The sequence below is a fragment of the Oncorhynchus gorbuscha genome, linkage group LG11, assembly GCF_021184085.1.
Source record: "Oncorhynchus gorbuscha isolate QuinsamMale2020 ecotype Even-year linkage group LG11, OgorEven_v1.0, whole genome shotgun sequence".
Lineage (NCBI taxonomy): Eukaryota > Metazoa > Chordata > Actinopteri > Salmoniformes > Salmonidae > Oncorhynchus > Oncorhynchus gorbuscha.
Window position 1 is genome coordinate 71,991,631 of NC_060183.1, and position 25,071 is coordinate 72,016,701.

Here is a 25,071-nt window from a genome sequence, read left to right on the forward strand (position 1 = left end):
TCTGCAAGGTAGTCGATCTCAAACATGACCTGTGTGCGGTGCTCCACGGGGGTCATCAGAGCAGCAGCAGGATGAAGAGGTAAAGCGGCAGCAGCAGGTTGTCTATCTGCGAGGTGTAGGCCTCCAGCATGGCTACCATGGTGATGGAGCCCACGATCCATGAGTAGGTGGAGTTCAGATTGATGGTGGGGTCGAATATGAGGAAGATAGCCACAGCGATGATCTGGGCAAATACCGACGTGGCTGTGCCCTCCACTGTCTTCTTGGTGCCCGGCCAGCGGATCTCGCCCATGCTGCTGCCGAACACCGACGCCACTGTGTCCCCCACACCCACCGCCAGCACCCCGGCGTAGGGCACCAGGCCCCCCGCCCCAGGCAGGATGCCTTTGGGGGCGCAGGGCCCCGGGAACAGCCAGATAGGCAGGGACATGCCCAGGAGGAGGTAGATGTGGGTGAGGATGAGAGGTCCAGAGTCACGCTCGTCCAGGAACAGGGTGAGTAACTGACGGAGGAGTTGACCCAGCGGGCGGATGCGGAAGTAGCGCACATACTCCAGGAGCAGGAAGGCCCCCAGGCAGCCCACGGACGCCACGTGTAGGAGCTGGCGGTCATACACCAGGCCTGGGACGAAGGTGGCTACTACAATGAGGTGGAAGTACTTTCTGACTACCGTAGAGGCCTGGTGCTTCTTGGAGCCTGACTGGCGCTGGTAGTTCTGGTGCAGCACAACCAGGGTGGCCAGTGTGGCCAACAGCACCCAGTACCCCAGCAGGCACAGACGCTTGTCGTTCAGAGTCACAAAGTCCAGCAGCCACATGATGGGGTGGCGGCGGATGAGGAGGGAGAGCCAGGGCATGAGGATCCCCAGGCCCAGCACAGCCGTCATCATGTGGAAGAAGAGCGACGACACCCAGGTCTCAGACTCCATGAAGCAGAAGAGCAGGGCGAAAAACACCCCTAGGAGAAGAGATCCTACCACCACCACGGGCAGGAAGTAGTGGACAGGCTCCCCTTTGACCTCAGCCATGTTGAGTGAGCGCTTTATGAGCTGGTTGACGATGAAGCTGATGCCCCCGACGATGAGGAGGGCCTCGCCGGGCGTGAAGCAGCGCGGTAGCAGGTAGAGCACGATCAGACTCAGGTAGACGAATATCAGCAGCACCTCCAGAACCTCAATCACCTCCGACACTGTTAGGGTCTGCTTCACTGTGTACAGGATGGCACTGCTCGCCACACCCGCAATCACGCATGTGTTGGTGGGCACGGGCCTTGTGATGCCCAGCGCGAGGAGCGACAGGAACAGTGCCAGCATCATGCCTGTCACTGTGACCACCATGGAGAAACGCTCAAAGTAGACGTTCCCCGAGGCGGCGCACTTCTCCCGCAGCGCCACACCCAGCAGGGGCATCACCATGACTGCTGGGACGATGCCGCTGTTGGCTGACAGGCGCCACTGAAAGACGGCGTTGCCATTACGGAGCAGGCGGTCCCACTTGTGCTGCACGTAGAAGGCCTGGATGACCAGGGCCACGCAGCACCAGGAGTGCTGGTTCCACACGGCCATGTGGACACACATCACCACAGAGAAGACCACTGCAGACTCCACCAGTACCGGGTTGGTCTGCATGGTTGCAATCGGGGGAGAAGACAGGGAGGGAGGGCGGTTCACGGCAGAAGACTCCAGCTCGAACACAAATCTCTTATTTGAAAGGTCTGTCAATTCCTTTCTGCGGCACACATCATGGTTAGTTCTTATTTTAGTCCACAATCTTAGGCCTGTCCTGTATCTGTGAAAACAAAAGTATCAAAATGGCTGAAGCAGAATACAGTGAAAAACGATTTAATGAGAATCAAAACGTTGAATATATTAGAAACCATTGTTTTCCCATTACACTCACACTTATTTCAAAAGATCCACACCCCACATCGACTGTTGAAATAGCACTGAACCTTGACCCACTGACTAATGCCGCGTTCAGTCGCCAGTCGAATTAGGAAACTCGGAAATGTCCGACATGCTAACTGGTTAAACATCACACGTGTATAACTACAACTGGAAATTTTCTAGATTCGACTAGTATGTGAACGCGGCATAATGCCCATGACCGATTGCCACTCTTAGCATTAACTGTCATGTAGCTAAAAGTGATTATGACTAATAATTGCTATGGATGAATTATTTACCAGAAATTGTACTCGACAGTAAAGTCTAGAGATGACAATCCAAAAGGACAAGTCTAGACAAGTAGAAATGCCTTAACTCCAACCTTTTTCTCATACAAGAGGTGGTGAGGGTTAAAATTATTTATACGGTATCTTTAAAACGAACGATTTATGGTAACAAGCGTTAATTCATGATCATTTGAGATATCAAATAGCTTTATGCATTTGCACTGCTACATAACGTGGCCTTGCTACAGATCCCTCTCACTGTAGTGAGAAATGCTTGAATGCAATTTCAGCCGATGCAGCGACCCCGCATCCAAGTTAACGTTAGCAAAAATTAATCTGACAAATGTACAGAGTTGAGTTCTCGTTCAGATAACCGTTTAATGGTCGAATACCGGCTATTTAAAATGAATTGAAAGTATCACAAATGGACTTACCAGGTAAATACTGCACATATCAGAATAAATGAGTAAAGCGATATCTGATCTTTCGACAATTATATTCTGCCCAATCAGCTGGCGTTCCTCATACCCAGTAGGAGGTGGCCATATTGACAGCCATGTCACGTGGTACATGAAACCTTTATTTACGGTGCACGATGTGCGATATTTTCTTGTTATATATTTAATTTCATGGGAATGGTAAATGTTTGGTATTTATATACATTTAAAATCATAACTATAACCATAACATCTACAGGTCACGTGATGGGGTCCATGTCGCAGACAAGTTACGTCACGTTGCAGGGAGAAGATGGCGGACTCGGAGATGTATGTGAGGTAACTAAATGAAATACAACTTATGTATACTTTGACCATTATAGCTTTCAAATTCATGAGTAAAGTTTAACATATGCTTTATTTTAGAAATTGTACTTAAATTTGTACAGCAATGTGAAAGCTTCCCTTGGAGGGAACTAGTTGCTAGTAGTAGCAAGCTGCTAGCTCGTTAACATGCTTGCTAAATACATTTGAATGGCATGATAGCGCGGTCTGTTACACAGTTCCAAACGCATGACGACAGCAGCATGCATCAACGAGACGTGAACTAGCAAGCTTAGTTAGCTTACAACTGGCATTTGTCTGGGAATACACTTTAAGACATGTATTCGTCATAAAAACATGTACTTGATAATTTAGCTAGCTAGCTAACTAACTCAACATAACGTTAATGCTGGTTTTGCGTATTAAACTGGTACAGCTAATTAGCTACCTAGTCAGCTTGAGGGAGTTGACAGCTGGTTCACAATAACAAACATCATAGCACACTTGTTATTAGTTAGCTTTGTTCTAACTGTGGCCACTCACTGTACTTTTATGAAGTTACTTTTTAATAGCTATATGTCTAACTTAAACCATATTTGCCGTTATGCCACTAAAGCCATAACTCCGATTTGAACAGTTAACTTATGAGTTTAACCACCTGAAAATACTATCTAGGGAACTATGGGATTGTTTTGCTTTTGCAGGAGCAGCCGAGAGTTATGGACTATCTTACTGGGGAGATCTGCATTGAGGGAACCGGTATGTAGCCTTTATTTCCTCACCTATCATATATTTTATATTTCAAAAAATTCTGACAATGTCTGCCACTGTGCTTTTTTCCCTTCAATATTACATCCATCCTTGATGGATGAAGGCTCAAATAGAGGAAGAACTAGATCGAAATTGGGAACGATTACTTCAAGGGCTGTGTTACTACAAAACACCCAGGTATGCTGTGCAATCTAACAATTTAAATGATCCAATACGAAATAGTTAAGCTTGTCGATAGACCAAATTATGTTTGACATTTTTTCCTTGTTTTAGTTCATCAGCGGCGGAAAAACTGAAAGCGGACAAAGGTGTGGCCCAACCATTGAAGGATTTTGGTCTGAGGATCAGTAAACTGTTGGTAAGGAATGCTGAAATGATCTGACAGGATAGTGAATGAAGTCAGAAACTGATACTGTATAGTGTAATGATGCATGGAAAAAATGGGTATTATTTTGAATACTACAGTGGCTTGCGAAAGTATTCACCCCTTTGGCATTTTTCCAATGCCTTACACCCTGGAATTAAAATTCATTTTTTGGGGGGGTTTGTATTGTTTGATTTACACATGTTTACCACTTTGAAGATGCAAATTATTTTTTGTGTGCAACAAAACAATAATTAAGACAAAAACAGAACTTGAGCATGCATAACTATTCACCCCCCCCCCCCCCCCCCCCCCCCCAAAGTCAATACTTTGTAGAGCCACCTTTTACAGCTGCAAATCTCCTAATTATGTCTCTATATGCTTGGCACATCTAGCCACCGGGATTTTTGCCCATTCTTCAATGCAAAACTGCTCCAGCTCCTTCAAGTTGGATGGGTTCCGCTGGTGTACAGCAATCTTTAAGTCATACCAAATTCTCAATTGGATTGAGGTCTGGGCTTTGACTAGGCCATTCCAAGACATTTAAATGTTTCCTCTTAAACCACTCGAGTGTTGCTTTAGCAGTATGCTCAGTGTCATTGTCGTGCTGTAAGGTGAACCTCTGTTCCAGTCTCAAAACTCGTGAAGACTGAAACAGGTTTCCCTCAAGAATCTCACTGTATTTAGCACCATCCATCATTCCTTAAATTCTGACTAGTTTCCCAGTCCCTGATGGAAAAACATACCCACAGCATGATGCTGCCACCACCATGCTTCACTGTGGGGATGGTGTTCTCAGGGTGATGAGGTGTTGGGTTTGCGCCAGACAGTGTTTTCATTGATGGCCAAAAAGCTCAATTTGTCTCATCTGACCAGAGTACCTTCTTCCATATATTTAGGGAGTCTCCCACATGCCTTTTGGCAAACACCAAATGTGTTTTCTTATTTTTTCTGGCCACTCTTCCTTGAAGCCCAGCTCTGTGGAGTGTACGGCTTAAAGTGGTCCTATGGACAGATACTCCATTAGCCGCTGTGGAACTTTGCAGCTCCTTCAGGGTTATCTTTGGTCTCTTTGTTGAGTTTGTGGGCAGCCCTCTCTTGGCAGGTTTGTGGTGCCATATTCTTTCAATTTTTTAATAAAGGATTTAATGGTGCTCTGTGGGATCTTCAAAGTTTCTGATATTTATTTATAACCCAACCTTGATCTGTACTTCTCCACAACTTTGTCCCTGACTTGTTTGGGGACCTCCTTGGTCTTCATAGTGGTATTGCAGACTCTGGGGCCTTTAAGAACTGGTGTGTGTATATTCTGAGATAATGTGACACTTAGATTGCACACAGGAGGACTTTATTTAACTAATTATGTGTCTTATGAAGGCAATTGGTTGCACCAGATCTTATTTAGCGGCTTCATAGCAAAGGGGGCGAATACATATGCACGCACCACTTTTAACTTAATAAAAATAAAATTGAAACAAGTACATTTTTACACTTCACCAATTTGGACTATTTTGTCTATGTCCATTACATGAAATCCAAATAAAAATATATTTCAATTACAGGTTCTAATGCAACAAAATAGGAAAAATGCCAGTGTAATGATGCATGGAGACACAACACCTATTAACTTGAATACAGTATATGAACAGGGTATGATTAACAGTTTTTTTAATTCCTTTACTTTGTGGAATTTATTAACACGCTTCTTTTTTTCCCAGGGTCTGGATCAACAGCAGAGTGTACAGATTTTACAATGTTACCTTCAAGAAGATTACAGAGGGACCCGCAACACACTGAAGGTAGTCTCGCTACCTCGCTCTCTCTTGCTCTGTGTGTAGTGATACTAGATTCAGAAAAAATATCAGATAACTGACAACATTTACTACTAAATATTGTCAGTCTAGACATGTTTATTTATTTAGTTTAACCTTTATTTAACTAGGCAAGTCAGTTAAGAACAAATTCTTATTTTAATTGATGGCCTAGGAACACTGAACACTGCCTTGTTCGTGGGCAGAACGACAGATTTTTACCTTGTCAGCTATGGGATTTGACCTTGCAACCTTTCGGTTACTAGTCCAATGCTGCCTCATGAACCTTGACTAGAGAACCTGCCCCATGAAACTTGACTAGAGATATCTTATCTGCCCTCATAGGATGTTCTGCAGGATGAGAGACCGAGCCAAGCCCTACTTCTGAAGGTTAGTACAAGCTCCCAAAAGCTACCTAAGTTTGCTGGAATTCTATTTCACCAGCTCATAAAGCATAATCAGGTCAATTGATAGGCTTATACACTGATTCTTTGAGTGTGTGTCTGTGTTCAGATCGCTGACTATTACTACGAGGAGCGTGTGTGTCATCTGCGATGCGTCCTCCTCCTGCTGACGTACTTTCAGGATGAGAGACACCCTTACAGGGTAAGGAGCTCCCTTCTGTCTGCTAGGGCTTACACTGTGGTCCAATGTTACACTAAACTCATCTGTATGTATGTGTATGGGTAAGCTCATTTGCTGGTAAGCTCATTTGATGCTAATACAGTACAGGCCAATGTTCCTGATTGGCTATTTGTAGTAGCTATGATCTTTTACAGTGTATCTAACACATTGTAACCTGTGTTTACATTTATTGATACCAATTATGGGAAATAACAGTGAATCATACAATGGGACAGGTTACAAAAAGTACAGTTTAGACATGGAAGTGTGTAAACATTTAAAAAAAAAGGTATGACAACTTTGAATCAATTGTTGTTGTTTTTTTTGCTTTGGGTGCAGGTGGAGTACTCCAACTGTGTGAACAAGCTGGAAAAGGACCTAGTCAACAACTACCAGAAGCAGTTTGAGACCCTGTTCAAAGCTGAATCCCCGACATGGGAGACGCATGGCAACCTCATGGTTAGAACTACATTCTTTACTACCCTATTCCAAGTTAGACATTGAGTTTAGGATTTGATTGACTCCTCATTGCTTGAAGTAAATATGGGTATCTCAAACTCTCCATAAGTTCTTATCGTAATGTTTTCAACATTATCTTGTGGAAATGTTTTCCACCTTCAGTACCAGTCAAAAGTTTGGACACCTACTCATTCAAGGGTTTTTCTTTGTTTTTACTATTTTTAACATTGTAGAATAATAGTGAAGACAATCAAAACAATGAAATAAAATGTGGAATCATGTAGTAACCAAAAAAGTGTTAAACAAATCCAAATATATTTTATATTTGAGATTCTTCAAAGTAGCCACCCGTTGCCTTGATTACAGCTTTGCACTCTTGGCATTCTCTCAACCAGCAGCACCTGGAATGCTTTTCCAACAGTCTTGAAGGAGTTTCTACATATGCTGAGCACTTGTTGGCTGTTTTTCCTTCACTCTGCGGTTTAACTCGTCTCAACCATCTCAATTGGTTTGAGGTCGGGTGATTGTGGAGGCCAGGTCATCTGATGCAGCACTGTATCACTCAGCTTCTTGGTCAAATAGCCCTTACACAGCCTGGAGGTGTGTTGGGTCATTGTCCTGTTGAAAAACAAGCGCAAACCAGATGGGATGGTGTATCGCTGCAGAATGCTGAGGTAGCCATGCTGATTAAGTGTACCTTTTTGAATTCTTATTAAATAACCGACAGTGTCACCTCCAACGCACCATCACACCTCCATGCTTCATGGAGATCATCCGTTCACCTGCTCTGCGTCTCACAAAGGCACGGTGGTTTGAACCAAAAATCAGACCAAAGGACAGATTTCCACCGGTTTAATGTCTATTGCTCGTGTTTCTTGGCCCAAGCAAGTCTGTTCTTATTATTGGTGTCCTTTAGTAGTGGTTTCTTTGCAGCAATTCAACCATGAAGGCCTGATTTACGCGGTCTCCTGAACAGTTGATGTTGATGGGTCTGTTACTTGAACTCTGAAGCATTTATTTGGGCTGCAATCTGAGGTGCAGTAAACTCTAATGAACTTATCTCCTGCAGCAGAGGTAACTCTGGGTCTTCCTTTCCTCATGAGTGCGAGTTTCATCATAGCTCTTGTCGGTTTTTGCGACTGGACTTTAAGAAATTTTCAAGTTATTGAAGTTTTCCGGGTATACTTTAAGACATGAAGGTCAGTCATCATCATTTGAGCTCTTTACATTTACATTTAAGTTGGTTTTCCAGAGCGACTTACAAATTGGTGCATTCACCTTATGACATCCAGTGAACTTTAGTGCATCTAAATTTTCAAATTTCCTTAAAGAGGTTGAAGTTTTCCGGTCCTGGCGTAGGGAGTTTGTTCCACTTTAAGACATGAAGGTCAGTCATGCCCTTATTTGGGTGTAGGGCCTGGACTGTCGAGGTTTCTCTTTGCTTATTTGAGCTGTTCTTGCCATAATATGGACTTGATATTTTACACCTACCTTGTCACAACACAACTCATTGGCTCAAACACATTAAGAATGAAATTCCACAAATTAACCTTTAACAAGGCACACCTGTGAAAGTGAAATGCATTCCAGGTGACTACCTCGTGAAGCTGGTAGAGAGAATGCCAAACCTCTCTGCCATTTGTTTAACACTTGTTTGGTTACTATATGATTCCATATGTGTTATTTCATAGTTTTGATGTTTTCACTGTTATTCTACAATGTAGAAAATAGTGAAACTAAAGAAAAACCCTGGAATCATTAGGTGTGTCCACACTTTTGACTGGTGTTGTATTTAAACCAGATGCTGTGACTTTTCTCCAGGAAATCAAAGGTTTTCATCAGTTATATATTGTATCTTATTTCTATTATGTGCATCTTTCTTAATCAATCATGTTTCTCTCTGGTCAGACGGAGAGGCAGGTGTCCCGCTGGTTCCTGCAGTGTCTGAGGGAGCAGTCCCTGCTGCTGGAGATCCTGTTCCTGTACTATGCCTACTTTGAGATGGGTCCCGGAGACCTGCTCAGCTTCACCAAGATGTTCAAGGAGCAGGGCTTCGGCCTTCGCCAGACCAACAGGCACCTGGTAGACAAGAGCATGGATGCCCTGGTTGACCGCATCGGGTCAGTCACAGCACTAATACACTGGAGTGGATGGAAATATTCATATAGCTAGCTACTTCTTGTTGGCCTCTGTATTGATCTGGGGTTAGGGACATGGCCTACATTTTAGAAGATTGCAAGCTACATTTGTTTCCGTTAGCAATTAATTTGTAAACAGAATGGCAGAGCATTAGCGAATACACTGTACTGGATGTAAATCTACATAGCCAGCTAGCTACTTCCTAATGGCATCTTTATTGGTCAGACAGATGTAAGTTACATTTTCAGGATAATTGCTACATTTGTTGCTTTGGCTTGGGCAAGGGATTCAGTTTAATTAAAGAACAATAATCTTTTCTAAAGATATTCCCTCTTGTTAATTTCTCTCCTTCTGTCTTGCAGGTACTTCAGCTGTCTGATCCTGGTGGAAGGCATGGACATAGACTTTCTCCACAAGTGTGCCCTAGAGGACCGCACGGAGCAGCACCAGTTCTCCAACACCCCTGCCATCAGCAGGGTAAACACTGAGCACCTTTACATGTACTGTTGGAATTGACGTGTATACACTCCAGTTTTGTTATCAGAATGAGCTAGTTCAGATTGAAATGATCTAGAAGTAGTAGTTTTGGTGATCAGTTCGATGGTGGAATACTTTGCAATTGATCAAGAAGTGACTCTCATTATTGTCAACTTTGTCACCCACCAGGAGATGGACCAGATGCTGCTGACGTTTGGTGACATCCCTCACCACGGGCCAGTGCTGCTGGCCTGGGTCCTGCTGAGACACACCCTGAGCCCAGATGAGTCCAGCCCCGTCATCAGACGCATCGGGAACACCTCCCTACAACTGGGGGTGTTTCAGTACCTCACCACCATGCTGCAGGGTCTGGGAGGCACTGGGAATAATGTAAGTACACACACATTAAAATAAAAATACACACACAACGAAATGCTCACCTAGCACAGGACAGCACACACAAACACATTTTACATACGCATACAGCACAACACGCACAATGTTTAAGAAATATTCTGCTTTAATTTTTTTGTATTTATTGAACATTTATTTAACTAGGTAAGTCAGTTAAGAACAAATTCTTATTTTCAATGATGGCCTAGGAACAGTTGGTTTAACTGCCTTGTTCAGGGGCAGAATAACCGATTTTTACCTTGTCAGCTCGGGGATTCAACCCAGCAACCTTTCGGTTACTGGTCCAATGCTCTAACCACACCTGCCGCCATGTTATGTTTCCTCCTCCCACAGTGCACAGCCAGTACAGCCAGGATGTGTATCTACGGCCTCCTCTCCTTTGTCATTACCTCCTTTGAAGAGGAGACGCTGGGCAGCCAACAGGTACCAGGCCTTGCTATCGCACATTGAGGCTCAGACAAGTAACGATATTGTTGAGTTGTAAGCACAGACTGATCAGTGATATCACAGATTCATGACTTAAGAATTCTGCATAGTTTCACATTCCTAATGATGCTGATAAATAATATCACAGATTAATGATTGAATGCCCCCCCCTATAGCATCTAATAAATGCAGCGTGTGAAGTCCTCTCTGCGCCCAGTCTGGCTGAGCTCTTCTGGGAAACGGTGAGGAGAAATTAATTAAACCGATTCTGATTCGTGAAGGATGTGAAATCACTCCAAGAATATGTCTCTAGCTAAATTTCCTAATATATGGCTTTTTGAATGCTTTTCCCAGAAGCCCACTATGGGATTGGGAATGATCCTGGATAGCGCAATGGGAATGTTCCCACACAAGACTGGTATGCTGTTGCAGCTCCTTACTGCGCTCCTGTCAGATAAGTCCACTGCAAAGAAGGTATTGATTACACACACCGTTCTGCTGGTCTGTGGTTACACTTGATTAATGTGTCTGTGGTTACACTTGATTCATGTGTCTGTGTGTTAGGTGTACATTTTCCTGGACAAGATGTCGTTCTACACCGAGGTCTACAAAACAAAGCCCAATGACGTCATCTCTAGAGATGACGAGACACTGTGGAGGAGACAAGCACCAAAACTCCTCTACCCTCTCGGTGTGTTTAGGCTGCTTGTTAGAATAAACAGACTAATGTGTGCACATTAGTATTTTTGTGATGTTATAGTCTTTAAGTAATTGTCTTTCATTACATTTCTTCAAATATTTCTGATTGAGATCTCTCCCTCTGTCCTTCAGGCCTGGGCCAGACTAACCTGCGGATGCCTCAGGGTGTGCTCGGTCAGGTGGCTGTGGGGGAGCAGGGCTACGTGGTGCGCTGGGACTACTCCTACAGTGCCTGGATCCTGTTCACCTGTGAGATAGAGATGCTGCTCCACGTTGTCTCTACTGCAGGTAACTAGATAAATACAGGCACATTTACAGACTCACACATATACTTACACAGGTCAAGTCATACTATATACCCAAATGCAACCTCAAACATACAGTACACACACACTCAAATAATTTCTCTATCAGCAGAGATCCTTCAATACAATAGTTTTTGTTTCAGTGTATGTGAATATGTGTGTGTGGTTCTCTCCCTGGTCCAGATGTGATCTTGCACTGTGAGCGTGTGAAGCCCATCCTGGACCTGGTCCATAAGATGATCAGCACAGACTGGACCGTGTCTGACTGTCTGCTGCCCCTCACCTCACGCATCTACATGTTACTGCAGAGGTGAGATGCAACACACACATCTCTTTATCACTCTGTCATGGACAGTAATCATATATTTCACATGGAATAATGAATAGCTTGTTTGGGCTCCCTTCAAAGTTGATTTGTAAGTATTTTGTATTTGTTGGTACTTTGTATTCATGGATTATTTGAGAATATTGCGGTGTCTTTGAGTTAGGTTGACGTCAGTCATCAACCCTCCAGTGGATGTGATAGCGTCCTGTGCAAACTGCCTCATCGTCCTGGCTGCTAGGATGCCTGGCAAGGTGGGTTACAGATGGTCTGGTAGAGCAGGTTTTCCCAAACGCAGTCCTGAGGCTTCCCCTGGGTGCACGTTTTGGTTTTTGCCCTAGAACAACACAGCTGATTTGAAATAATCAAAGCTTGATGGTGAGTTGGTTATTTGAGTCCGTTGTGTAGGGAGGCCCAGGACCGAGTTTGGGAAACCCTGCTCTACGCGGCTCTGAGGGGCCTCATAGCCTCCAACAGACTTAAAGGACGTGTGCAGTCAAAAACATTATTTCCTGTGTTTTATATATATTTCTCATGTCATTGCTTACATGTAAGCATAAATAAGACCTTATAGATGCCAAGTCTTGGTCATGATATGGTTTCAGTTTTGAAAATAAGGCCTTTTTTATTGTAAGAGGTGTTTGAAAAGACCACCTGAAATGTCATCCTGTTTTGGTGGGATGGAGTTTTGGCCTGCCTGGTGATATCACTAGGTGGTACATTTGGTTAATAGACCAATAGGAAAGAGTTCCAAACCTCTCTGCCAATAAAAGCTGTTTTCAGTTATCCCCTCCTAACCACTCCCAGATAATAAAATACAATTATTGCTTGAGAAATTGCTCTTTGATAAGAAGCTATTTTCGATCATTTCATTGAAAACAATCACATGTACTTAATTGTTAACAAGAAATTATTTGATATTGAGATAAAAATGGGACCTTTACCAGTCCTTAATATGTGTGTATTGTTATGCCCCCTCTACTTTCTGAATAGGTTTGGTCCAGCTTGCACCACACTGGTTTTCTGCCCTTCGCCTCCTCCCCTCTGACCAATATGGCACAGTCCATCAGGTAGGTTGTGTCACATCATATCATATTCACAGTGGGGGGAGTCTTTGAGGGGTCTTGTTTCATCATAGTTTTTTTGTAACAGTATTTTTATTGAAATTTCACAATTTTCACCCATATTAAGAGATACAGAGACAAAGCACACAGAACAAAAAGAAAAACAGCCCCCACTTACCCATATCTACGTGCATACATACATACATACATACATACATACATACATACATACATACATACATACATACATACATACATACATACATACATACATACATACATACATACATACATACACACATACACACATACACACATACACACATACACACATACATACATACATACATACATACATACATACATACATACATACATACATACATACATACATACACACATACATACACACATACACACATACATACATACATATACCCATGCATATACACATGTTTCATCATAGTTAATATTATGTATTTTTATATATCCAGTGCTGAGGGGATGAAGGCAGGTAACTACGGCAACCTGCTGGTCCTGATTGAGCAGCCCAGAGGGGAATACGCTGTGACCATCGCCTTCCTGCGCCTCGTCACCACCCTGGTCAAGGTATCTCGCTCTCTCTATTCTATTAACAGTCTAGTAATGGCTCATCCACCCCCCAAAAAATAGCTTACATCTATCCCATCTCAATGTCTTTCTTTTACATGGGGCATTACATAGCCGTTTCAAGTAATTCTGTTTTTAAAGGGGGAAAATAAAATAAGCATACAGACAAGACAAAAACAGACAATACATTATCATAACACTTCTCCACTCCTCAATCTCCACAAAGGTCTTGTGTTTAGGGGCTAGGAGTTTATTTGGCATTGAGCGGCTGGCTGACTATCAGTAGTTGTAATGACTGTGTGTCCCTCCTGCCCTCAGGGCCAACTGGGCAGCACCCAGGACAAGGGCCTCATCCCCTGTGTGCTGCTGGTGCTGAAGGAGATGCTGCCCACCTACCACAAGTGGCGCTACAACACCCACGGAGTCAGAGAGAGGATCGGTGAGTACCTTCACAAGTCTATGGTGGTCAACTACATCAGTGATATCCCTTTTAGAATATGTGCAGTTTCTGTCTGAAATTGGACTCTGTTCCCGTTTTATAGTGCAATACTTTTGACCAGGGCCCACAGTTGAGGGTGGCCTTAGCCGTATTGAAAGGGCTGGCTGTAAAACTACTGTCAGACTGAAAAACATTCTGAATCCTCTAGGTTGTCTGATCCTGGAGTTGGTCCATGCCATCCTGAACCTCAGTCCAGAGGGAGAGGCTAGTGGCAGGTAGGGCTGCTGTGCATATCAAAACAACATTCCTTATTCTACCTAAACAGACATTACATCACTAAGAAACTAAATGCTTCTTGTCTGTCTGAATTGCTGGTTATTGAATTTGGGACTGAGTAAAACGCACATCTGAATAGTGCTTTGCAGACTGACAAGACTCTGTAGACTCAGATGGAGCCTAACCTCATAGTATTACTATCAAACAGAAAAGGATTGGTGTCATATTTTAACCTTTCTCTATCTCTCCCCCAGCACGCCAACCCTCCAGTCTCTGTGTATCTACAGTCTGGCTAACACCGAGGCTGGCCAGGCGGTGGTTAATATCATGGGGGTGGGAGTGGACACCATAGACGTGGTCCTGGCTGCTCAGCCCAGCAGGTAACGTGTCACTCTACACCTTGGCGTGTCTACAGCTGACCACTCTGCTACACCAGTGGTCTTTGTATCATAGTGTCTCAGGAGGGGGAGACCGGTTCAGAACATTGCATGTAGATAGAAAAGCAGTGGATATAGAGTTGCCACAGCTTTCTTTTTTTTAAATAGTGGGGCAGTCCCACTCAAGTATTTTTTTATTGGAGAGGACAGAAGTACAGAGGAAAGATGGAGCATTTTCTGAAATTCAGAGGGACGGATTGAAATCCATGCTGCAGTGGTATTGTGCTTCGGAGGCAGCAGCTTGACTATCCTTGACCACTTACAATGAATTCTGTTTATTATATATATATTCCATGTCAATTTAAATCTTTCTGGGTCTCCCTCTAGTGGTGGCTCAGAGGGCCCAGGTCAGATCCTTATCCAGACGGTCAAGCTGGCCTTCTCCGTCACCAACAACGTGATCCGCCTCAAGCCACCGTCGAGTGCCGTTTCGCCCCTGGAGCAGGCGCTGACGCAGCACGGTGGCCACGGCAGCAACCTAATTGCCGTGCTTGCTAAGTACATCTACCACAAACACGACCCGGCCCTACCGCGCCTCGCCATCCAGCTGCTCAAGAGGCTCGCCACGGTAACTTGACACACATTGCACATATGATGATCATAGCAATCAACTAAGGTAGTGAAAATCCCAACGTAGTTCTAGCAGCATCATAAGTTACACTAGCCACATTCTCTGTTGGCTAGTTGTTACAGGGCTTAAAAGTAGAGAGCAAAAGAACGCAGTGAGACACTGTTGAAGTAGACTACAGTACTAGTCTCTCAAGATCTTGTGTAATATTTACGTAACCTTCTGGTTTCCAGGTGGCTCCCATGTCGGTGTACGCCTGCCTGGGCGGTGATGCGGCTGCCATCAGGGATGCCTTTCTGACTCGGCTACAGAGCAGGACGGAGGACATGAGGATCAAGGTGATGATCCTGGAGTTCCTCACCGTGGCCGTGGAGACCCAGCCGGGCCTCATCGAGCTCTTCCTCAACCTGGAGGTCAAGGACGGTGCAGAGGGGTCAAAGGTAAGAGCTGGGCAAAGCAGGCAGTCTAAGCGTAGGACAGGGACATGTTAGGACTTAGACTTGTGTGTTGATGTTTAATACGTATAGTTAAGTTTTCTTTTTGAGTTTCTGAATCTTTATACCAGACTTAGTTCAGTAATTTAATAGACAAGTCTTTCTTCTTTTCTCTCTCTCCCTCCCAGGAGTTTCTGCTGGGTGAGTGGAGCTGTCTGCAGGTTGTGTTGGACCTGATTGACTCCAGGCAGCAGGGGAAGTATTGGTGTCCCCCCCTGCTGCACCGCGCCGCCCTGGCCTTCCTCCACGCCCTGTGGCAGGACCGACGGGATAGCGCAATCTCTGTCCTACGCACCAAGTGAGTGAGCTGACACTGCCTGGGCACACTTAACACAGCCAGGGATACACGGTTGAACATGCATGTACACACACACCAACATGAGAGATAATGCCGTAACATTGTTTTTGTGTGTTTCAAGTGATTTCATGTAAAGCCTCATGGCACAACGTCTCTCCCCCTTGTTACCTACTTTTGGTGTGCATGTATTGACATGTATGTGTAACTGACAGATGCACACACATTACATGTTTTTGTTTTTATACGTATGTAAATTATGTCTCATGTCCTTTTACATTATCTGTCAGACCCCAGTAAGACTAAGTGGCGCCATCGGTGTTGGCTGATGGGCATCCTAATAAATGTATGTATTAAATCTATGACGTTTCCTCCCACAGAGAGAGGTTTTGGGAAAATCTGACCACGCCTTTGTTTGGAACCCTTCCCGCCCCCTCAGACATCACTGAGCCTTGTGTTCTGGAGACCTGTGCCTTTGTCATGAAAATCATCGGCCTTGAGATCTACTATGTAGTCAGGTAACTAGGCTACATGTTTCTATAGCCACATACAGCAATTCAATCCAGTATATTTGGTGGATTGAGTTGTTACTGGTGTCAATGTCTTTATCTACTGAACTGCATATGATATGTGTCAAGCTGTCTGCATTATTCTGTGTGTAAATCCGGGACACTCCATTTAATTTATGTATTAATTTGTGGATGTCCATCATCCATTTTGCATGACATATTACAAATTACAATTCGTATACTGTGTTCCGAATTTGCTGAACTGACAATTTGTTGCTAATGTTGGCTAGGTGGCTAACATGAGCTAGCTGGCTAACGTTAGCTAGGTTAGGGGTTAAGGTTAGGGCTTTATTTTTATTTAACCATTTAAGTAGGAAAGTCAGTTAAGAACAAATTCTTATTTACAATGACTGCCAACACCGGCCAAACCCTAACCCGGACGACGCTGGGCCAATTGTGCGCCGCCCTATGGGACTCCCAATAACGGCCGGTTGTGATACAGCCAGGATTCGAACCAGGGTGTCTGTAGTGACGCCTCTAGCACTGAGATGCAGTGCCTTCGACCACTGCGCCATATATTGGGTTAATGTTTGGCGTTAGGTTAAAGGGTTAGGGGAAGGGTTAGCCAACATGCTAAGTAGTTGCAAAGTAGCTAAAAAAGTATTTGAGAAGTTGTTAATTAGCTAAAATGCTGAAGTTGTCCGTGATGAGATTCTGGGACACAACCTTTTGGGTTGCTAGACATTCGCGTTATTTGCCACCCCGACCAACCACCCTCCTTTCGGTTTTGTCTTATGTATCCATGACAAACGTAACATATTATACTAATTTGAGTGTCCCTGATTTCCATTTATTATGTTATGTCTAGTCTGAGACCAGGCTGGTGTGAATTGATGGTGCGAAATGCTTAACAAATTCCTGTGACAATAAATTAATAAAATGTACATTGAGATATGAGTTTGACTTTAAAAAAAAAATTTTTAACCTTTATTTATCCAGGCAAGTCATTTAAGAACAAATTCTTATTTTCAATGACGGACTCAATGACTGACTTGAGTTGAAATGTTTTAAATGTAATTGATAGATCAGACACGATTCCCTATTCTACCTGACAGACATTCATATCTGTTCCACACAGTATACTTCTATCTGAATTGCCCTCTCTTTTCCCCAGTGGCTCTCTGGAGCGTTCTCTGAAGGATGCACTGCAGAAATTCTCCAGCGGGCGGCGCTACGAGTACTGGTCCCAGTATGTTAAGTCCCTGGTGGTCCATGTGGCAGAGACGGAGGAGGAAGAGGGCGTGCACTCGTTCTCCGAGACTCAGATGGTCATCTCAGCCTGGCGGATGCTGCTCATCCTCTCAACCAGTCATGTATGTCACACACCACTCCATTCACCACTGTGGCGTTTTTAAAAATTCACTAGAATTCTGTCAAAACATGGCATAGGAATTCCATGATGAATACATGCATAAGTGATAAACAATACCCCATAAATATATGGGAGGTAAAAAGAAAGATACCATGCCGATCAGTGTGGTTGGTTGATTCATTGATGTGTTCTGATGGTTACAGTCGGATGTGATGCAGTTAAAGGAGGACTCTGCCAGACTTAAGCTCTTCATGGACGTGCTGGATGGGACCAAAGCTGCTGTGAGTTTGTCACCATGACAACTGCTCTCATCTCTTTCATCTCTGTCCTCTTCTCACTCATTAGCTATCACCTCCCCCCTCTCTCTCTAGTTGCTGGTGCCCATGTCTGTGCCCTGTCTACGTCTGGGATCCATGATGGCTACTCTTCTGCTGATCCTGCTTAAACAGTGGAGAAGGTTTGTGTGTGTGCCCACATGCGTGAATTGATGTACATTGTGTCCACACATGTTGAAATATCAGGATAATGAAAATCATCTCAAAGCTGTTCTAATTCAGTGAGGTAGTACATTGGTTGTTAATCAAACTCTTTCTGCACGTCTTAGCACTAACACCTTTGTTGTCTGTCCTGTTTACCCTTGCAGTGTGGTGGCTACGGCCCCTGACGTACTGGCCCCCCTTTCTCTGATCCTGGAGAGTGTCCTGCAGGCCGACCAGCAGCTGATGGAGAGTACCAAGGCCAAGGTGTTCTCTGCCCTCATCTCTGCACTTCAAATACAGGGACTCAACGGTGAGGGGGACTAATCGCTGTGTATGCAACTCAATATTAGGAAGATGTTCTTAATGTTTTGTACACTCATTGTACATGACTTGTCGAGTATAACAGTATTGCTCATTACATTGATCAGGTGGGGAGATCTCCCAACTGCCCCAGCTGCTGCTGTGTGTGTGTGAGACGGTGCAGGACGAGGCGCTGGCACTGATTGACAGCACTCGTCACGCGGCTCAGGTGAGGGACATCCCGGATGACAAAGACAGCATGGAGACTGACGCCGTCCGCAGCTTCCAGAAGGACCAGAGAGACGGGGTGAGTTACACACCGCCGGCAATTTAGAAAGAGATTAACTTTATTATTCACATAATGTGGACATTTCTCTTCAGCTTAACTGCATAAAAACAGACCTTAAGCAACACTAGAATAATTGTACTCTTCTAAACACACACAGTGCATAACTGTTGCTCCAAGTGTTTTGAAAAAGGGCACATCCAACTAAATAGTAAGCTGCAATGAATTACCTCTGCATGTGCTGAACAAATTCTAATCTTTGATCACGGTCAGGGCAGGTCAGCATGTCTGTTGTGGATCATCTCTAGCTTTAGTTTATGTAAAGCAAGAGTGGAATCAGAAGTTTTGATTTAAAGAGATTTGCATGATTTCTTGGTAATTCATTGAGTGATGAGGCGATTCATATTCACACCCCTCTTTCGCTCTCCCTCTTCATCTCTCGATCTCAGGTGTGTGTGCTGGCCTTACACCTGGCCAAGGAGCTGTGTCGTGCCGACGAGGACGGGGAACACTGGGTTCTAGTGATGAGGAAGATTCCTGCTCTCCACTCTATTCTCAGCGCTCTAGAACTCAGCCTGCGCTCCAAACAGAACCTCTACTTCACCGAGGCTGCCCTGCACCTGCTGCTCACGCTAGCCCGCACACCACAGGTCCACACACACACACACACTACTACATTGCCAAATAATTTACTAAGACAGATATATTAAACATGATTTCTAATGCATCAACCAAAATAACTAAATGCTTTATCAACCACATTAGTAATAAAGGATATTTCATCCCTCCTGTCCTCCAGGGTGCAGCAGCAGTAGCCGGGGCCGGCGTCATCCAGAGTATCTGTCTCCCTCTGCTCAGTGTCTACGAAGTGCCCTCTAACGGAGCCTCACAGGTAACACACAAGCACAACATTGTACGCCCCAAAGGGCACCCTATTCCCTGAAAAGTACACTACGTTTGACCAGGGCTTATACGTCTGGTCGAAAGTAGGGCACCACGTAGGGTATAGGGTGCCATTTGGAACGCATGCTAAACCGATCATTAATTGACACTGCATTGAAGAATTGTTGTAGTGTTATTTTAACGTTAGGCGCTCGTGCTCTCTGTGGTATTATAACGTTAGTTTCTCTTCCTGATCAGGGTTTCTCCCGTAAGTCCCAGGATGCTCCCTGCTGGCCGGGGGTGTACCGCCTCTCTATGTCCCTCATGGAGATCTTGCTCAAGACGCTGCGCTACAACTTCATCAACGAGGCCCTCGACTTTGTCGGAGTGCACCAGGAACGCATACTGCAGGTGTGTGTGTGTTCCTGTCTGTGAATTGTCATCTGTGTGTACACCATCTCTTCTTTTCTGTGTATGGATCCTAAAGCCTCTTTCTGTTTCTGTCAGTGCCTGAATGCGGTGCGGACGGTCCAGAGTCTGGTGTGTCTGGATGAGGCTGACCACACAGTGGGCTTCCTGCTGCAGCTGTCCAGCTTCTGTAAGGAGTGGCAGTTCCATCTGCCCCATCTGCTCCGAGATGTACAGGTCAGTCAGCACTGAGCATCACCAAATGTACACTTCAACTCTAATAATGAATGAAATGCCCTGTTTATTGTGATTGTTTTATTTTTCCCCAAAGTATATAATTTTGGCTTACCGCAATAAAAACTCTGGTTTTTGATTTCTGTCAACCTGCAGATCAATCTGTGTTACCTGTGCCAGACGTGTACCTACCTCCTCCATAGCAGGAACATGCTTCATCACTACCTCCAGGTAAGACAGACATTACCATGTTGTTACTGGGATTTTAAAGTCAAATTTGTTATAACAGGTTGAAGTAATGTCTAGAGAACTCTCATTATTTCCATTTATTTTACCGGACGTCTTGTCATTGTCCCCCAGGCTAAGAATGGGGAGGCGCTGCCCTCCGGCCCCCGTGCCCAGAGAGATCCTCAGATGCCCTCCAAAGCTGCAGCTGAAGGGGGGGGCGGGGAGAGGGAGGAGGCGGAGCAGAAGGCCCTGCTGGCAGTGCAATGCAGCCTGCTGAAGATCCTCAGTAAGACTCTGGCCACGCTGCAGCACTTCACCCCTGACTGCTGTCAGATAATACTGGACCAGGTGAGAATAACACTGTCTCTAAAAACTATATCTGCACTGTTTGAACCGTGACTCGTATCATACCCACGACTCCATTAGCTCAATCTTCTAACAACTTACCAAACACTCACATCCTGCACCATCAGCTTCTACATAAAGAATGTGTTTGAACTGCCTTTTAGAGTTGAAATGTGTTAGCATATATTCACTGACTGAGATTGTGTGTGACAGTGTATGGACCTGGCAGAGTACAGGACCTTGTTTGTGCTGAGCTTCACCACCTCGGCCTTTGACGCTGACGTGGCGCCCTCTTTTGGAACCCTACTGGCAACCATCAACGTGGCCCTAAGCATGCTGGGAGAGGTGGTCCCCCCCCCCCAATAATTTAACTGATGATGACATTGAAATTATTTTATTTCTTGCAAATGAGGAAATATAAATTGTACTGTACATTTGACTTTCTGTGTTCTGTCCGTATTTAGGTAGAGAAGAAGGAGCCAGCCTCTCTGAGTGTGGCCTCCCTGGCCTCGTCAGAGGAAACCCAAGCCCTCAAGTAAGGAGACAGAAAGTTGTTCTCACTGGTGGTAATATTGGTCATTTCTAACTGGTATGTGTGACTGTCCTTCCAGGTCTCTGCTGATTTTCACCATGGAGAACTGTTTCTACGTGCTCATCTCCCAGGCCGTCCGCTGTCTGAAGGACCCCAGCATCGCCCCCAGAGACAAACAGAGACTCAAACAGGAGCTTGGCTCTGAACTGGTAAGTCATTCTCTTCATTCAAACTCAAAGCATCATTAAAGTACCACCAGACTAGTTATTTGCCATTCCACTCTAGTCCCATCTGTTCTCATCAACTCAGTGTCTTGTTTCTAGTAGCCTGCAATTCATTAAAAATCCCCTCCAGAGCACCCTCCTCTCCAGCCTGTCCCGTCACTTCCGCCGTGGCGCCCCCTCGTCCCCGGCCAGCAGCCTGTTGCCATCTCCCCAGCCCCCTGGCGCTAAGGCCAGCCATGAGGGTCAGGAGCCTTTCATCCAGCTGGTGCAGGCCTTCGTACGCCACATACAGAGGTAGACCCACCACGTGGAGTGTACGAATAGGGCCAGGAGGTTTTCCTGTTAAGAAGTTATGGGCCTGAAAAACTCTTGTCGCACATGGCACCGTAACTATTCTCTTCTGAATTATACTTTTCACGGTGCAACAGTGTCTGTTCATTCTTTTCAGTTGAATTGATATTTGTCAAGCCAGTCACCTTTCGAATCTGCTGTACAAAGTCCTGACGTGCCAGATTCTAACAATCAGGCTTTGGGTGTTCAGAAAATGCTCCCATACACATGGGTCATATCCCCACAATTTGTCATGCTTATAGCCTACTATATACCTCAGTGGGAATGTCAAAACAGAGGATACAGCTGCTTACAAGGGCTAGCTAAAAAAAAAGTCCATTGCGAGACTGTAGACATTTACCTCTAAAGGAATCAGTAGTAACAGATCTTGGTGCTATTGAACATCTGTCTTGTTGACAGTGTCCAGTCTTTCCCCCCGGCCTAGTTTTATAGGCCATTTCTGACAAGACCTTTTGGTATCGAAAAATCAAACCCGTATATCAAATTGTGACGCCACATTTAATCAATTTATACATTTGTAATGAGCTGCCTAGTTACTTTGTTTTCTATATCATTTAGACTTTTCTAACGCTTGGATTGAGGGATGTTTTCTCCTTTTAAAAATGTTGCTTGGATTTGACTTTTCATTTGTGCATCACGTACTGCTACATTAAAACATGTTTGCTAATAAAATACCTAGTAGAACATGACATTTTGATTGTGTCTTCATGTATAGTTAATGTTGAGGACATTACACTCTGAAGCCCAGGACAATATACTATTGACAGGGAAAGACATTGTATAAAAAGGATATTACAATCTTAAGAAATTACATTTACAAGAGGGATAGAATGTTACAACTTTTGTACCGAACATAGGCAAGTGTGCAAGTACAGTCCTATTTGCATAGCTCAGGGTAAGGTTACTCAACAAGCAGACAGTATTAGAGCAGGTTCACATCTCAATAGTGAGATGTAAAGTGCCTACCTGTCCCTTTTCCTTAATTTGAACAGATTAGGGGAAAACCAGTAATGCTTTTGATAAACTGTATAACATATCAGTGCAGACAAAGGAAAGGTGACGAGAGGAAGGCACCGTAGACTATTGGATCGGCAGCTCTAGTAGCTGCAGTGGGATGAGGAGTCACACTGAATCCCCAGAGGAGAGGAACAGTATCTGCTGGCAGGGCTGAGGACACTCACTCCCTTGGAGGATCCTGAAGGACCGATGGTCACTGACCATTGACCGGGACCTCCTGTAGAGGCAAGGATAGGTCAGTTAACCAACCATACACATGCAATGTCCTAACAATAGCTGATCAATGTCTCTTTTCATTATGATCCATGCAGAGTTTTCAAATTGAGGTCTGAAAATCCAGTGGAATGCCCCTATAATTCCAACTGATCAATATTTTTCTGGTAAATCTTAGACAACAGAACATGCAATATATGAATCCAAAAGACCAACTAGAGAAACAACCGAACCAGCATGGGCCTGAGAATGACCAGCATGCATTTGGGCCAGGTGGGTCCGGTGCTTCTTTTCATGCAACACTAAGGCTGCACACGGAGATTGCAGCAATGTCGGCTCAAGCATCATTATTAATTTTAATAGTGAAGTACAGTGCAAGCAAACCAAGTCATAAAAGCTATGGAACAAACCAAGTCATGCATCAGAAGACTTAAACTCTGTCCCCTTACACACTTACCTTCCTCTGGTCCTCCAGACAGGCCTTTCAGCCCAAAGACGGTATAATAATTTGTCTGAGATTTGCCCACATTTTTAGACAGAGTGAGAAGAAAGACCGATAAGAGATGGCACATTAGAGAGAAAAGGCTAAGGAGTTGGTCTGACAGACAATACTGGTTGGTGTCTGTCTATACTTATTCTTTGACTCACCTCTAGATTCCCTCTGGCCTTCTTCAGCACTCCATGGGTTAAAGACACTGGTTTGAAAGAATAACAAATCATGTCAATTCAAATGTTTGGATCTGCTTCCACACCTGCATTGCTTGCTGTTTGGGATTTTAGGCGTAGCACTGATAAACCTATGTGAGAAGGGCTTTATAAATACATTTTATTGATCTCAATCAAATGCATTAATTATTCTCAGAATAGGATCTGAATAAGTTATTGAACTAAAATAAACACTACATGTAAAGTGTTGGTCCCATGTTTCATGAGCTGAAATAAAAGATCCTAGACATTTTCCATATGCACAAAAAGCTTATTCACATCCCTGTTAGTGAGCATTTCTCAATTGCTAAGATATTCCATCCACCTGACAGGTGTGGCATATTAAACAGTATGATCATTACACAGGTGCTGGGGACCATAAAAGGCCACTAAAATGTGCATTTGTGTCACACAATTATCTCAAGTTTAGTGAGTGTACAATTGGCATGCTGACTGCAGGAATGTCCACCAGAGCTGTTGCCAGAACTGAATGTTAATTTATCTACCATAAGCCACCTCCAATGTCATTTTAGAGAATTTGGCAGTACGTCCAACCGGCCTCACTACCGCAGACCACGTGTAACAACGCCAGCCCAGGACCTCCACATCCGGCTTCTTCACCTGCGGGATAGTCTGAGACCAGTCACCTGGATACCTGACGAAACTGGGTTTGCACAACCGAAGAGCTTCAGGGAAGCTCATCTGCGTGCTTGTCATCCTCAGAGTCCTAACCAATTTCAGTGGGCAAATGCTCACCTTTGACGGCCACTGGCACACAGGAGAAGTATGCTTTTCATTGAATCCTGGTTTCAACTACTGGGCAGATGGCATGTGTGGGCGAGCGGTTTGCTGATGTGAACGTTGTGAACAGAATGCCCCATGGTGGTGGTGGGGTTATGGTATGGGCAGGCATAAGCTACAGACAAACACAATTGCATTTCAATACAGAGATACCGTGATGAGATCCTGAGGCCCATTGTCGTGCCATTCATCCGCCGTCAGCACCTCATGTTTCAGCATGATAATGCACGGCACCATGTTGCAAGGATCTGTACACAAT

At 44.4% G+C, this 25,071-nt stretch overlaps 3 protein-coding genes across 5 annotated transcripts in view; 1 reads left to right on the forward strand and 2 right to left on the reverse strand.

Annotated features, from left to right (window-relative positions):
• On the reverse strand, positions 1 to 2,719 carry dolk (dolichol kinase). Of its 2 annotated transcripts, none has more exons than XM_046290355.1 (2): positions 2,607 to 2,719; positions 1 to 1,787 (listed from the first exon to the last, which is right to left on the reverse strand). In XM_046290355.1, the coding sequence occupies exon 2, from the start codon at positions 1,625 to 1,627 to the stop codon at positions 56 to 58; it is 1,572 nt and encodes a 523-aa protein (XP_046146311.1). In that variant the 5' UTR covers positions 1,628 to 1,787; positions 2,607 to 2,719; the 3' UTR covers positions 1 to 55. The 2 variants fall into 2 exon arrangements, with proteins under 2 accessions (XP_046146311.1, XP_046146312.1); XM_046290356.1 differs by lacking the exon at positions 2,607 to 2,719 and adding an exon at positions 1,899 to 2,536.
• On the forward strand, positions 49 to 22,765 carry nup188 (nucleoporin 188). The gene is made up of 42 exons (XM_046290352.1): positions 49 to 2,948; positions 3,638 to 3,692; positions 3,808 to 3,881; positions 3,978 to 4,062; positions 5,787 to 5,867; positions 6,225 to 6,269; positions 6,393 to 6,485; positions 6,843 to 6,962; positions 8,871 to 9,082; positions 9,464 to 9,578; positions 9,768 to 9,968; positions 10,326 to 10,415; positions 10,595 to 10,660; positions 10,773 to 10,892; positions 10,983 to 11,109; positions 11,250 to 11,405; positions 11,606 to 11,732; positions 11,911 to 11,998; positions 12,738 to 12,814; positions 13,303 to 13,417; positions 13,736 to 13,856; positions 14,065 to 14,131; positions 14,387 to 14,512; positions 14,897 to 15,137; positions 15,371 to 15,577; positions 15,760 to 15,929; positions 16,307 to 16,444; positions 17,610 to 17,808; positions 18,011 to 18,088; positions 18,179 to 18,264; positions 18,451 to 18,596; positions 18,715 to 18,893; positions 19,322 to 19,522; positions 19,672 to 19,764; positions 20,013 to 20,165; positions 20,262 to 20,399; positions 20,553 to 20,627; positions 20,757 to 20,972; positions 21,183 to 21,314; positions 21,434 to 21,504; positions 21,581 to 21,710; positions 21,856 to 22,765. Exons 1-42 carry the CDS (start codon positions 2,923 to 2,925, stop codon positions 22,021 to 22,023), a joined length of 5,208 nt encoding a protein of 1,735 aa, XP_046146308.1. The 5' UTR covers positions 49 to 2,922; the 3' UTR covers positions 22,024 to 22,765.
• LOC123989387 (CDK5 regulatory subunit-associated protein 2-like) overlaps positions 22,556 to 25,071 on the reverse strand; it is a 26,459-nt gene continuing 23,943 nt past the window's right edge. The window contains exons 15-17 of one of the 2 annotated variants that reach the window (XM_046290353.1): positions 23,955 to 24,001; positions 23,764 to 23,818; positions 22,556 to 23,310 (exon numbers count right to left, since the gene is read on the reverse strand). In XM_046290353.1, the coding sequence (XP_046146309.1) occupies positions 23,174 to 23,310; positions 23,764 to 23,818; positions 23,955 to 24,001 (239 nt within the window). In that variant the 3' untranslated portion in view covers positions 22,556 to 23,173. The remainder of the gene's footprint in view (positions 23,311 to 23,763; positions 23,819 to 23,954; positions 24,002 to 25,071) is intronic. The other variant, XM_046290354.1, reaches the window with a different exon arrangement.